Source organism: Apteryx rowi, unplaced genomic scaffold (genome assembly GCF_003343035.1).
Source record: "Apteryx rowi isolate R43461 unplaced genomic scaffold, aptRow1 scaffold_81, whole genome shotgun sequence".
Lineage (NCBI taxonomy): Eukaryota > Metazoa > Chordata > Aves > Apterygiformes > Apterygidae > Apteryx > Apteryx rowi.
Window position 1 is genome coordinate 880942 of NW_020451105.1, and position 15168 is coordinate 896109.

The 15168-nt window shown below is 38.1% G+C and overlaps 1 protein-coding gene across 1 annotated transcript in view; it reads left to right on the forward strand.

Annotated features, from left to right (window-relative positions):
* The first annotated feature begins 2827 nt into the window (after nt 1-2827).
* Nucleotides 2828-15168, forward strand: part of SHANK2 (SH3 and multiple ankyrin repeat domains 2) — a 316407-nt gene continuing 304066 nt past the window's right edge. Inside the window, exons 1-2 of the mRNA XM_026089348.1 lie at nt 2828-3031; nt 14388-14591. Coding sequence (XP_025945133.1) covers nt 2828-3031; nt 14388-14591 — 408 coding nt within the window. The remainder of the gene's footprint in view (nt 3032-14387; nt 14592-15168) is intronic.

Consider the following 15168-nt stretch of genomic DNA (forward strand, 5'->3'; position numbering starts at 1 on the left):
TATTCAGGGATGGAAAATCCTCACGGAGGACCTGAGGTGGAGCAAAGATCGTTGTAGCGGTAACTGCTGTTGTGAGATGACTTCCAAAATCTTTGGAAATCAGTTTTCCTTCATTCCGCTGTTTACAGGGAAACTGGCACTTCTCTGTACTGAAAACACACTGATGTATCATCGTTCCTATAAAATACAGTCAACTTCACTGTAGGAAGTTAGGCTTTATTGTGTTTTTAACAAAATTAAATCAGGAATTCCAAATAGTCATATTGGCAAAAAACTAATCCCTGTTTCAGGCGTATAACGTCCTTTAGAACGAAGGAATTATGTTCTTCTGGCTGGGAGTTAGGAGCCTGGGTGCTGTATTTCCTTCTGCTAGTTACCAGCTGTAGGAGCATGGGTCATTCAGGCAACCTGCCTTCATTTTCATCAATTAATAATATCAATTATGGAAGTATCTTTGGAATATAATTTTCTAAGATAGCACTGATGGGGCATAGGCTTTTTTTTGTTGTTTGCTATTGTAGATAGAGTCTTTCATTATTTATTACTTGTCCATTTTGCTGTCTGCACTCCAGAAAATTAGGTGACGTATGGCTTGTTGACACTTTCCCAAGGAATTTTTTGTCCCACCGTTTATAAAACTTAGGTGCTTGATACCTGGGAGTCAGTGCTTCAGCTAACAATTCCCTTTGTTATTCCACAGTGAGATATTTTAAGATTTTAAGTTTTTGCATGAAAATCTACTTGTCAAAACCTTGGGAATTTTTTTTCCTAATCCAGCTCTTTATTTGTATGCTGTATAATTGCAGTTTACTGCTGCCTGTCAGAGGAGTTGGATCCTTTGCCCTGGAACATATTGCTCTCTCAGATGGCTTCGGGATGAGACAGTGTGTGTGATGTTCTTAATGTCTTTTTCCTCCTGCCCACTGGCCAATATCTCTTTTGCTCTTAAATACTGTGTATCGACCTACAATATTTTGGCTTCATGTTTTAGTATTGGTAGATAAATTAGGAAGCCGTTGAAATGCTTATGCTTTTTATTGACTTTAGGTGCTTTGGGGAGCCGCATTAATCTACAGTTCAGCGAAGCAGTAAGAAAATGAAATACTCCCTCAAGAGTTTTCTTTTGTAAATAGTCTTTTATTAAGCTGCTGTGAACTGGCACGCTCTCAGATTTTTAAATGCCCTGGTTTTGTCTTCATTAGTAATCATAGCTGAGGGTAATAACACTGAAGTCCAAGGTTGGGTAACAAATGGAATTATCCTTTGTCAGAAATAACAATAGGGTTTGTTGATGGGAGACACCCGAGTGCTTTGGAAATTCTTGTCTTCGACCTCCTCGAGTTGGAAGCCACTGCCTGTTGTCTGGTGTAAACACTGGCTGCAACACAGAGCCCCCTTAAAATGATGAATTGCAGTGATAGCCTTTTATGCCTGTTCTGTAACCATTTTAGTATACAAGACTGGACAATGTAGAGGAATGAGTAATCTGGTTGTGATATTTATTTGGCTCAAATTGAATCATGAAACACAATGGTAGAAAGTGTTCTGTTGTTCCCTGCTTTTGTGTGGGGATCCAGTTGAGACCATTGTGCAAAATACTATTTAGAGATCTCGGTACAGTCACCTGGTATATGAATGACCTTGGCAAAGTCAATTCATCCTTCTGTACTTTAATTCTGTTTTAGTATCTTTTTAATGTGGGCTGACAATGAAATTGGTGGGCTTTTTTTTTTTTTTTAACCTGTGTGTTGTGTGTGGTTTTTTTTTTTTTTTTTAATTAGAAAGCAGAAGAAGGGAGGAACCTCTTTTGGAAGGTTTTGATTTTTCATTGAGGACGTAAAGAAAAAAAATTTACATTTTTCTGGCCTCTAAAAACTGCAAAAGTATTTTGTTATCAAGCACTGCAAAGTTCACGGTGGTCCTTTTAATTTTTCCAATTTAAAAATTCTTTTTTTTTTTTTTCAATTTTTCCAAAGAATAATTTTATTGGTCGTTTTCAGTTCCTGGAGAAGCTTTTAATTTGTGAGACAAGTCTTTTGCTGTTTAGTTGAAAAACCTGAAAGGAAAATGTTCTACTGTTGTTACTGTGAGATCTTACATGATGCAATAGACATCTGAATTCAAATGTCGTTACTTTGGAAGTAGAAATATTTTTTAATCTGTGGTATAGATTAGGCTAAAAATAAAGTCATTTTTAAAATCTGTATTTGAGTTTTCAGTAGTGTCAGTGCTAAATGATGTTATATGAACCACAAACCCCAAAGGAGCATCTGCATCAGCCTAGCAGTCTGTAGTACATCATTTTTTGTTGTTGATTCTGCTGTATGAAAATACTATCTTTTGTTGAAGCCTTAGCTATACAGTTTTCAATGTACAGAATGATGTTAGTTTAGCGCGTATATGAATCCCCTGAAGTGTCTTTTTGCACTGGGAGAAGTACCCTTCAAAGAGAGATCTAGTTCTAAGTACAGTTTATGACAGTGCTATTTAGGAGAGAACCTGGTAATTATGCTGCATTTTTCTCTGGATCCTTTGGAAGGTTGGATGTGTCTGGGAGGAAAGGTCATCTTTCCTTTTATTCCTCCTCTTACTTCTCCTACCCCTCCTTCCTTTCTATAGTTACTTGCTAGGCAGATTTATTTCCATTACACTCTGCCTATCCATACAAATGACAGGAGGAAATATGAGGAAGACAAAACTTACAACTTCATTGTTAAATGCATGTTACTTCTAAGAAAACAAACAAAACTTGCAGCTGATTCATTTCTGAAACTCAGCTATAATTTATCTTTTTCTGCTTTGTATTGGTAGGGTAAAAGACTTGAACATGCCTCGAAGCCCAACGTCAAGTGAAGATGAAATGGCACAGAGCTTTTCAGACTATTCTGTTGAATCTGAATCAGACAGCTCCAAAGAAGAAACTATTTATGATACAATTAGAGCTACCGCAGCAAAGCCAAGCAGCAGAATGGAAGACAGTCAGAGCAATATGTTAGTAATTCGAATCATAATACCTGATCTACAGCAAACGGTAAGGGATATTGCATTACCATTAAAAAAAAAAAAAGTCTTAAAAGGATGAGCTTTGCTGGTTTCAATCAGCAGCCGATCTGTCCTATTTTCTTACTTTAAAAAAAAAAAAAGTTAAAATTCATGTCCTGTGTTCTTTTAGTGTTTACATTTTGTACCTCAGTGGTACATCAGACTGACTCCCTAAATTTAAGGCATCATCACTGCGAAGAGAGTGTATTTAGTATGTTAATTTGATGAAAGCTGTGACCGTAAAGCAAAGTATCTGTCTGATCTGTATTCAGAGGCATTTGATTGGATAGAAAAAGGAGAATTTGAGAACTAAATTCTCATTAGAATTTGGGTGTTGAAAGCAAAAATCACATTTAATCTCCAAGAAAACCTCATATATGTGTAACCCCCCCAATCTCCTCTATTTTCTCTTTTCATGATGTAGCTTGTGATTGACACTAAACTGGGCTCTGGGAGGAGTTCATCAAAATCTCTCTCCCTTTACCATGTTGGTACCCCTTCTCTGTCATCAACCTGCAAAAAGATATCCTTGTTAGATAGCTGATAACCTTTAGAGCATAAAGAGGAGGAAAGAAAAATGGAAATAAATCTTTCCTTCCTCTCTTGCCTCTATGCCTTTACTATACCATGCTGCTTTTCAGACTGCCACCCAATGATATCAACACACAGTTTGGAGGAAGAAGAAAGCATGGCATTGTATTATTCCACAATTTTTACAGTGAAATGAAATCATTTTGTTCTTCCCCACCTCCTCTTCACTTCCTCTTATATTGGAAACATTTTAGAGATGTTAAAGTGAACATTTCCTCTGTTTTCTCTAGAGGAATCATTTGTAAGCTAACTTGTGGACCAATGGCTATATACCCCACCCCTAAGTCTATTGGATGAAAATGGAGAATTTTCAACAAAAGACTTAATCACTCTCTGTCTTACAGAAACTAATTAAACAGACTTTTTGTGTGCTTAGAGTTGTCTGATTAATTGGAGTATGTGATAATAAAAAGATTTTTTTTGAACAAAAATAAATCTTTAGTGTTCCTTTTGTAGCAAAAATCTACGGTCCAGATTCCTCACTGTCTCTAGCAAGATGCTGTTAAGATGCATTTCTTGTATGGTTGAATGAGTAAAATTCATTATTTGAAAAGTAAGGAGAACAAAGTTGAAAAAGTTTGCTATTGTAGTTTTGTAAGTAAAAGAATCATTGTCCTCTACAAATGTTACAATAGGAATAATGTTCTCATCCTAGAACAGGTCTTGGGAATTATTTACTGATGTTATCTAGAACTCAGATTGTCCAAGTTTATGATTAGTTATCTGAATTAGCCTGGGCCGCCTTGAATGCTGCTGTCTGGATTTTCAGTTGATGGTAGTCATCAGACTCTTGATTTGAAAGATGATTATAAAAACCCATTCTGTTTATGGATGTGTGCTGCATCCTTTTGTGCTGCCATTTAAGATCTACATCATACTGTGCTGCCATTGAAGGTCTATTTCAGCTGAAACTTTCTTTCTTTTTAATTAAGTTCATTTTTAGAGTGGTAGAGATGGCCTGTCTAAAGGCTGACAAGAACCGTTTTGATAGTGTGGCCTTAGGTGTGGTTGTAGAGCTCCTTTTTTAAAGCCGAATCTACACGGTGTTGCAGAAATTCACATGTCTGTGCTGGAGCTGGGAGTATCTTTCCAATTCTTATATTTAAAAGCTCATTGAGATGAGGCTTGAACCTGTTCCTACTGAAATTATAGTGGCATTCTGTTAGTTCATGTGGTATGAGGAAGAGATGATACGGGACCTGAGCCAGACAGGGAGGCTTCAGAGGGCAGAGCAGGACTGTGGTTGCTGTGAGGACTTTCATTAGGTCTTGGCTGAAGCAGTCATCACCTTTGGTGATGACATTTCAACGTGGGCCGAAAGGAGCACTGTTGTACATCTTAAATTTAGAAGTATTTTGCCTCTAATCAAGTCCTGGGTCAAGACAGGGTCTGTCTTGACATGGTTAGGGTGTTTTTGATGATCATAGCAGCATGCTGCATCTTTGACTGTGTTCACTGCTCAGTGAACAAACCCAGTAAAACAGAAGGATGAGCTTTACTTACTAGTTTTATTCTGCTGTTAGAAAAGGAGAGATATTAGCTTCCTGAAGACCTCTCATTTCATTACTCTATTTCTTCTTGAAACAATTATTTTGTGAAAATTCATTTTCTGCAGGAAATGAAATAAAATATATATTTTAGGGTTAGGGTTTCATTTGTTCATTTTTATTGCTTTACTTTTCAGTAATCTTTTTTTCCTTTTCAATAAAGTCTTAATGAAAAGTAACTCAATTGTTTAGGACAGTTCTATACCAGATAATCTATTTCTGATATAATTCATCAGTCTTACAAGCTCCTGTGCAAAAAAGTGAAATCTAGATTCAGTTTTACAAAAAGGAAGACTGATAGATTAAATGCAGTGTAGCAAAGCTAGAAGATCATAGTTCATGAGCTGTGTTATAGCTGCAAGTCAAATCCAACATACACCCCATTTGCTGTATAATTATAATTAATTAAACATAAAAGGTGTTTTAAAATTAGGTTGTTTAATCAAAGGAGAATGAAATTGTGTCAAATTACTTTTTCATTTCTATTCTTTATTGTTTTTAAGAATTCTGATCAAGAATATATTAGTTTAAAAGAAGGCAAGTTCAGGGTTCTAAATAAACTAAACTCACTGTGAAGCTGTAAATATAGCTAAACTCACTGGAGAGAAAAGTTTGCTCATCTACAGTGACTGTGGTGTAAATCACCTTTATTTCATTGTATGTATAAAATCAAGCAGCAAGCATCATAGGGTAGAATGTGCTGCTATAGAAGACTTTATAAAGTATCACTTACTGTAGGAAATTTGACTTATTGTCCTTTTTTTCTGACCTGAAACTTTAAAGATGTTAATCAGCTGCAGTGGCTTAAATATTATATGCCTTGTCAAGCTCATATGAAGCTCTTATGAAGACTAATTTTTCAGTTCTTATGTCAATTCTTTCTTGTCTCCTTTTTAGTTCAGATGATAATCCAATGTATTAAAACAATACTGTGTAGAAAGAGTCATTTCTTAGTGCCTTTGTTCATCATTGTATTGTGCTAAGTGTCATCCTTAGCACAGGAGAATATTTGAACAAGCAGTTAAAAGATTGCCTGAAATCATAAAAATTACCAAGCCCCTGATATTCACAAACACATGTGCATAGAACAGTGAATAAAAAAGTGGTGTTATGCAGCATTTAATTTCCTGACTTATTAAGCCGGGAGGCTTAGCATTGATAGATCCTTTATGGAAGCAGGACACAAGTGTATCTTTTGACCTAAAACTTATTTGTACTATACCTGGCACAGAAGCCTTGGACTTGGCAATGGCCCCTAATCGTTGCTGTTAAATCACAGTAACAAGTTTATCCTCTCTCAGCAGTGGTGGCCTCTCTCTGTTGGTGCAGAGGATACAGAGTGAGCGGGTCTGAACCGCTCTTCTGTGCTCAAAACTAATCCTGCTAAGCAAAGAGACCTTTTTTCCTTCATATTTGGAAACTGCTGGTGTGCTGTTTGCTTCATCTAGTGGGATGTATGACTTTGTATCTTGTGCTTGAAGTGGTATCTAAAAGTCAGTATCTCAAAAGATCCCCAAATCCCACAGTGGTGACACAGGGTTGGTGGCTGGTGAAGCAGAAGGGTGATAGGACTGTGCACCAAGGTGGTTCGAGGTTTCTCAGCAGGGTAGGCAAAATTCAATTGTGAATTTTGAAGGAGAATGCCCCATGCCTGGGGCAGCAAAGATTGATGTCGTGGTGTCAGCAGAACCTATTTGTGACCCATCTGCATCTTTCCTTCTCCATAAGCAAAGTTGGCAGTTGACAGCCCCCAGTTGCCCAAGACAACTGCCTACCTTGTGCCAAAAAGCCACTGTGTCTGCATGTGGTGTCGAATGTCTTCTGGGCATGGAGGACCAAGGGAGCTAACTGTTCAGCACTGTCCTCTGGGAGGCATGCAATGTGCGTCGGAAGTCTCGTGAGACCTGTCTGGACCGAGTCCAGGATAAGTCTTCTCTGAGTCGTATCTCTGTCCTTTCTCAGTTCATGTAGTAACATACTATGAGTGATTTCCTCTATAACTGAAAGTAGTGTGATTCCTCTGCAGTAGCTGTTGTTAAGAAAATCTCCTTTACATGATATTCTGACAATGATATATTTTCTATGTTTAGAGGAACTCTCTAAATGCCACACTTCATGAACAGATCTGTCAGGCAAGTTTTATTTGGAATGTTTTTAGAATTTTGTTATCAACACATTGCTGTTGCTCTGCTCTTTTGTTTTGTCCTGTGCTTAGGCGCTCCCTCGGGATTATGTTTCAAATCAAAATGTTCAGATTCACATGTTTTATTGAATTCTGATGTTGAGATGGGATTGGGTCTGCTGAAGACTTCTTTGAAATACTTTCTGCCCATCTGTTTTGCTGCTCCACTTCAGTTGTGAGCATTTACTGACCCTTTTTTTTTTTTTTGATTTAATATTGGAATTCCCAAGACTGAAAAATCTTGTTTGATAACTGGCAACTTGGTAAAGCAATAGCTTAAGTTTTAACTGCTTTTCAATTTTCCTCTACTGCTTGCTGTATACACTTTTGTATCCTTTGTTATACTTTACTTTTTCCAGTATTCATTGGCCTTTAGAATTAAGAATCTTTTCCTTTCCATGCTTTTCTTGCCTAGATAAGACACTTTTTTAGTTCATGCAATTTTTGTTTTATGAAGGTAGCAACCCTGTTGTCACAACTGCAGTTTGAGTCACATTCTAGCGTAGGAAGCCCCCATTTTTATTTGTTTCCAGTCTATGCTGCCTCTGCTGCCCCAGATCTATTCCAGAACCTCCTTTGGAGCTTCTCACAGGTGTATTTTACTGTGTCCAGTTGTGTGACTGATTGTCCTTTGCTGCTTTGCATCATCTTCCTTCTCTTTATCTTCAGTTTGACGATGGAAGCACTGCGGGTGCTCCTGAYATCTCTTCTGCCCTGCATTTGGATGGGTGATCTGACTTGCCTGCTGATTCCAGAGTGGCCAGGCTGAGATTTTTGACCTGTCATCTCATGCATTCAGTGTTTTCTGTATGCTTTGATGAAGGAAAGTAGTGCCTCCAAGAATTAAGATGAACACCAAGCACAAATCAAAATGAACGCCTTGCCTTTTTTTTTCTTTTTTTTTTTTTGATGATGCCCAACCCTCATCTGCATTTTCCACTTTTTCTTTGTCACATCCTTGATACTGATGTCTCCTATCAAAAGGGATCACTTGTATGTTGGTATTCTGATGATCACATTTTGGAGGCATCTGTATAAGCCTTTTCTCAATGATTCCTGTGTCACAGCATGGTTCTGTATGATTGACATCTTCATGAACCTGATGAAAAAGATGTTTTGGTTGATTAGATTTTGAATGCATAAATGCTATTCCTTGGAGATTCTGTCATGAACATTATTCCCATTGAATTAATATTTTCCTTTTAGCTGGAGTGGGTGAGCTATATTTTTCCCTTCTTCCAGTGTTATTGTTGCACTTAGCAACTTACTCTCACCAATGCCTAGGAGTGCAAGACTGGAATTTACTGTTTTTCTCATGATCCATATTTAAAATCCAGTTCTCACATTTCAGCAAGCAATGTTGATTGCGGTATTGCTGCTAGACTTTGACTCCTAGTGGCCCGTTGTGGTTTTGACAGTGTTCTTTGAGCCACTCTTTTTTTTTTTATTCTTATTTGAATAGGTCTGTTTCATTTTTTTTTTTTATAGTGTAGGTAGCTAGCCTTAAAGGCAAACTATCCCATTTTGTCTATGCTTAGGATGCAACAAAAAGGTGGAATAGATATCACACTTGTAATTTCCAGATATATTTTTATTCAAGTTTCATATGTATTTCTTTAGTTCTTTGCTACAAAACGAGACCTATTTTCTGTTTTTTATTAATGGTTCATTGAAGGTATCCTGCTGCAAGAAGCTCTCTAGCTTTTCTTGACTCAGCTGCTGCCTTATTTTCCTGTGGTCACCACAGTTACGGAGATGTTGCACTTAACAGGAGGATAGTCTCTTCCATTGCCTTGACTCGTGCTGCTCAGCTGAACAAATAAATGATCCTGAAGAAAGGAGGAGGTACTCAAGAGTGCAAATATGGCCCTATCTCAGATGGGCTGCCAAGAAGTTTTACCAAAGAATGACCTTGACTCGATTCAGAATACGTGTCACGCTTGCCTTTTGTCATGAAATTAAACTTTGATCCTAGGCTTTTTGCCTTTTGTTCCCATTATACAGGCTGACACAAGGAAAAAATAATCCAGCTGCTTAATGTCTGTCTGTGTGTTGCTGTATGAAACCGCAGCAGCTGTTTCAGTGCAGCGAATGGAGAGCAGGCTCCCGTCTGCCTGCCGAACCGTTGATTCCCTCAGGCAGGAGGTAGATTCGAGTTTGATGTCGGGGTTCTTGCTATTCCACTATTGGCAATATACCTTGGTACATCATGGAGAATAGTTTTCAGCAGGGTTTAGGAACTAATGCCCAGCCAAGTACTGACTAGCTATGTGTGAGATATCAAAGAGAGGAATCCCCTTCTCTTGTGCACTTCTTTGGTGGCTGCATTTGCAGACTCATCCTTTACGTACAGATTATTTAGGTGTGAATGCATCTCCACAGACCAGATGTGCTTGTAAAATCCTTCCTCCTGTACTCCAGCACCTCCTCTGATCTGTTTCTTTTGTCCCCCCCTGCATAAATATTCCATCACCGGAGGAGCAGGCGTGTGATCACTGTGGGCGCTCCTCTCCTGTCCTTGGCAAGCTTGCTCTGCTTTTACTGGTTGTGTAAACCTTCATGTCCCACTGCAGAATGTCTCCCCGTTACAGCTTTCTAAATATACATACAACTGTAAAAGGGACATTTTGGTCAGATTGTGAATATCAGATTCATTTGTAAAAGACCATGAGCTCTTTGGGCAAGAGGCTTATTGTTTTCTATATTGTGTCAGTTTTAGTGCTGGACTAATAAAATAATTAAAACGTGCATTTGTCTGTACTAAGCTAACTATAATAGTGTATTAGCTTTGGATTAATGATGAAAAAGTATTTTTTTTAAAGAATAATTTGTCAAAGAAGGTATGGAGGAGAAGAGTTTGTTTAAAAAAAAAAAAAATTCTGGGGTTGTAAGTATGAAAGCAAGGGCAGAATTTTGTCATTCTGCAGCGTGCAGGATAATTGTATTCTGATGTAAAAGGCAATGCCTCCCCCCAGTTAGAACTAGAGAAAAAGCTGCCAGAAGAGTGTGGAATTTGAAGGCAGTCATTAGATATGGACCTAGCGCTGGAAAAGTTTTCAAAGGTTGGACAGCGAAGAAAAGAGCATCAAATAAGCCAGTTTGTAGCAAAAGAGACAAAGTGATGCTTGCGGAGGAGAGTAGTAATTGCAGATTAGAAAATGGCCTGACATTTGAAAGGAAATGAAAACCATTTTAGTGTAAATAAAAATTAGTTAGAATCTATTTTAATTAAGAAGCTGCTTTGTATTCCTAAATACAAACGAGGCAGAATTTGGGGAATGCCTTTGCATGGGAAACTTTTTAATAGAAAAATCAATTTGAAAATTTTTTTTAACTTAAAGGAACATAAAATACAGATTATTATAACTTTTTTGACTGCAAGTTGAGAACTTGACATGTCACATCACAAAAGCAAGTAGCACATCATAAAAGCAGGTACTACATATATTCACAAGATATTCACAGAGAAATCACGAAGAATCACAAAGCGTGCAAATTCTTCTGTATATTTGTCCTGTATCATACAGAAGAATGATTTAAGGAATTTTACGACTTAAATTGGAATTTCTTGCATCCCTCTGCCTATGTAGCCATGAACCTTGATTATGAAGAAACAACAAACAGAATAACATTTTTCCACATGAAAGAAGTTTGTTAGCTTAGATATGTCCAATGCAACAGTTCTTATTTTTCAGACATCTCACTAGCTTCATGCCCTCTGAGTAAGGGCTATGGGATTTATTTGTGGAATTACAGAGAAATACTGACATTATCTTCCTGCCCAGAGCCACTGTCCTGGAACAGTAAGAAGTCTGTCTTGTGAACAACCCATTCTACTCTTCTGTTTTGGCATTTTCTGCAGTTGTTTGTTTCCTTTTTTAATGTTCTCTTTTGCAAAATCTAGAGTGATATGTAGATGACTTAACACACTTGCATCCTCTGTCCTTGTGGCTGTAGGAATGCAAATATGAAGAATTAGATGTAGGAAGATGTGCATCTAGTGAGTTCTTGTTTCTGTCTTAACTAAAGCACTCTGTGTATGGACCTGGCTGTGATTCAGCTGAGGTTTCCTCATGGTAGAAAGCATGGCAGAAGGTGTAGGACTAGTCTACGTGATGGAGAGCCTAACTGTGGTGGTCTCTCTCTTGGGACATCTGCCTGATTAATCTGGACCAGGAGAGAAGCAGGATAGGGGAGGTGTTCCAGAGGCAAACTGGTGTTTAAAAAAAAAAAAAAAAGGCATTATGCAATATTTCATTAGTCCTTCTTATCCTCTTGTTCAGCAGCTGCCTGTGAGAAAGAGGTAAGAGCCTCCCTTTATGTCCTGTTTGGGTTCACAGAAAGTGTAAATAACCACTTTTCTCACTAGTTTGATTTAGCATTTTGGTAGGAAATTGATTTGTTTTTAACTCATTGATACCAGTTCAGTATAAATTATCAATAGGTATTGGTAATTAGGTAAATAGGATCAACATTTATTAAAATAAGTGCATTTTTGGTTCTTGTGAATCACTAGAAAAGCTAGGAATGTGAAAAGCTTTAGTTCAAGGTGTTTCCGCATTTATATTGCTGTTGAGGACTCTATAAAATATTTTAACTAGTGTGGTAGAAATGCAATAGTGATACTGTTATCAGATAGCTGATTTTAAAACAAGCCTTAGACCTACTACACTAAAAGAATTCCTCACCAAGATTTCAGTCCGATCAAGGTGGTTAAGCTCTTATGACCTGGTCGCGTGTGTTACATGAATGTGACAATGTCAGGCTTGTGCAAAATGAAACATTTCAGAGCACAAATATTGTGCATTACTGATGCAAAGTGTATAAACACTATATAAAGATTTTTTTTCTTTTGAAATATACTCTGAAGAAATTTTAAAATTATTTATAAATTTGCTGTTTTAGCAGATCTTTGAGAATTAGGTATGTGCACCATTATCTGCAATATTTGCACCTAATCAAAAACAGATAGAAAATGAGAATAGACTGAACAAAACACAGCATGCTGCATTCTCAAGGTTCATTAAAAAAAATTAGACTTAGTCAAACAGCGAACAGGAGTTAGTGTTCTGTATTGTTCAAATCAAAGCAGTCTAAAACCAGTCCAAAAATAATCTGTTTCACATAGTAATTTCACATAAGACTTGGGGAAAAAATATAATTAAAAAATTATTGTTGCTTTTCCCCCCTTCTTAATAGCACTTCTTACAGTCTTTCAGGATGTATGGGTAATGACATGTCCCTTCATAACATGCTACTGTATACGGCATGTGGACGTTCATCTCATAACATACCTTGTAACTGGCAACTTTTTGTGTTGCTGAAAACTACTTATTAAAATAAACAGAAATTTGAATCAATGCAAGAGCCATGTGGCGAGTGAGATATGGAACTGAAGTAACGCAGGGAATTAGAACTGGCTGCCCTGGCTGCTGAGGGGGTGTCTGAACAGCCAGGCTGCTCTGGAATGAGGAGATGGTCCACGCATCCTTCCTGCCTCCCTCTCTCCTTCCTGCTACTTTGTTAAAAACAACAACAACAACAACAACAACAGAAACCCACAAAAAAAAACGTTTTCACAAAACACTCTGAAATTTAAGGAATGTAATGAGAATGAAAACTGTTTCCTAGTCAACATTAATTGCAACTAAATCTAATATATCCCTTGAACACATCTTTAAGACCACAAAGAATTAAAGCTACCTGTTATTTCCTAGATCACAGCATCTCCTGAGCATGTTGTAATGAAAGTTTGAAACCAATAACATAAACATTGAGGAGGTTATAAAATGAGCACAGAAGAAAAGAATAGGCCGTTGGGGGAAGGAGAGGCAGGACAGGCAGGAAGGAACGGCTGCGAGCGGAGCAGGAGTGGTCCACACCGGCAGAGTGGAGGCTGGTAGTGGCCAGGGTGATGCAGTGCTGAATTAAACCACCTGAGGAGGAAGGGGAAACGTAGCAGCAGAGCAAGCAGGGTGCTTCTGGGAGTCTGCAGCTGCAGTCTCTGCTGTTATTCGTCGGCGTCTCCAGCTGCCATTTCCTTGCCTGGTGCTCCCTCTTCCCTTGCGCATCCCTAAATATCTTACGATCAGTACTTGAGCTGTATCTGAAAAACAGCAGTTCATGCAGGAACCTGTGAAAGGCAAACTGAGTTGCATTTTTAATAATTCATGCCTCAGATATAGTAGAGCTGGACAGGACCCAATATTCATGAGCCTACTGTGCTTATTCGGTAAAAGCCTGCATGAGATGATATCATGGCAGCTTCGGTGGTGCGGTTTCCAGCTAGGCGGCAGCGATGAATAGGGGATGTCTCATTATCAGGGTCCACTGATAGTCCTCCTGTCTGAGGATTAATTCACAGAAACAGAGCCAGACTCCTCAGCTTGAATATGTCATGTTATCCAAAACTGGCTCATTGACTCAGTGTTTGGTCAATTAAAAACAGTTGTCATTTGAAAGTTCTTCACGTCCTTTAGAATCTGGTTGTGCTTTTCACTGTTGATGATATGTCTTCGTGTCATCAACACTGGGCTGGAATGAATTTTCTAGGCTTTCAGGTCCTCTGCTGCTTCATGTCATATAGTTCCTTTCTTAAAATTATCCTATCCTAGGATAAACGTAGCTTCAGTTGAGTTAGGTCTCTTGCCTGAATACTTGTTTTGTGGAGCTGTGGCAGGTCACACATCAGAACAGCCTCGAATCAAGTGGCTGCGTAAACATCTTGTAACATCCCTTTCACTTGGCTTTTCTAAGAGGTTTAGCGTAAAGACGCTGTCTCTGAGAAAGAATATGCTCTCTGATGTCTGCGGAAGGACTTGAAATGTCCTCTGTTTTCATAGTGCTTGTGCATTGGCTATTATAGAGGAATAAGTGTCCGAAATGTAGTTTTGTTGATGCGTGTTTGTCATGGAATATGTAGATTTATTAAATATATACTAAATTTGTAAATTTTAGAATGTAAGATACTGTTTAAATGTTTTTTTATTGTTTTACATGTTTTTTTTTATCATTTCTCTTTGCAGAAATGCATTAGATTTAACCCTGAAGCTTCAGTATGGGTTGCAAAGCAACGAATTTTGTGCACTTTGAATCAGAGTTTGAAAGATGTCTTGAATTATGGACTGTTCCAGCCTGCAAGCAATGGTAGAGATGGAAAATTTTTGGATGAGGAACGGCTTCTTAGGGAATACCCACAGCCAGTGAATAAGGGAGTTCCTTCCTTAGAGGTATTTTTTAGCTCTAATATCTGAAACATTTATATTCTTTTGGTACAAATTATATTGTAAGCTGTATTTGAGGCTTCTGCATGTACAGGAATTGCATTTGGGAAGTAGTGATCAGCAAGCGTGAACTTGAACTCTTGCTCACAGATATGCTGGTGTTTGCCTGATGGAGTTATTTCGTTTGTTATTCCTGTAAAGGTTGCAAAGAATTGGACTCTCTGGGAAATTGTGTTTTAGGGTTTTCCTCTGCTGAAGGGCAAGGGAGACATATCTCAGGAGAACAATCAGTGATTTAATACGGAAATGTTTCAAAGTGAGCTTTTGAGGCCCTGACTTGGTTTACAAGAGTAGGGTAGAAATTGCTACCTTTACTTCCTCCCAAAAGAGAAGATCTTTGTCTCAGCTAAGCCACCCTCCCCCCACCCTCATCTACAACTGTCTCCTGGGAAAGGAATAAGGGAAGAGAAAGTGTGTGTATGTATGAAATAGTCACCTGTCTCCAAATTTTCCTGTCTTCGTTGTGCAAGCAGAGAGGCTATGCAACTGCGGCATAAACTGTGCAGAAGTCCCGTAGCACTCG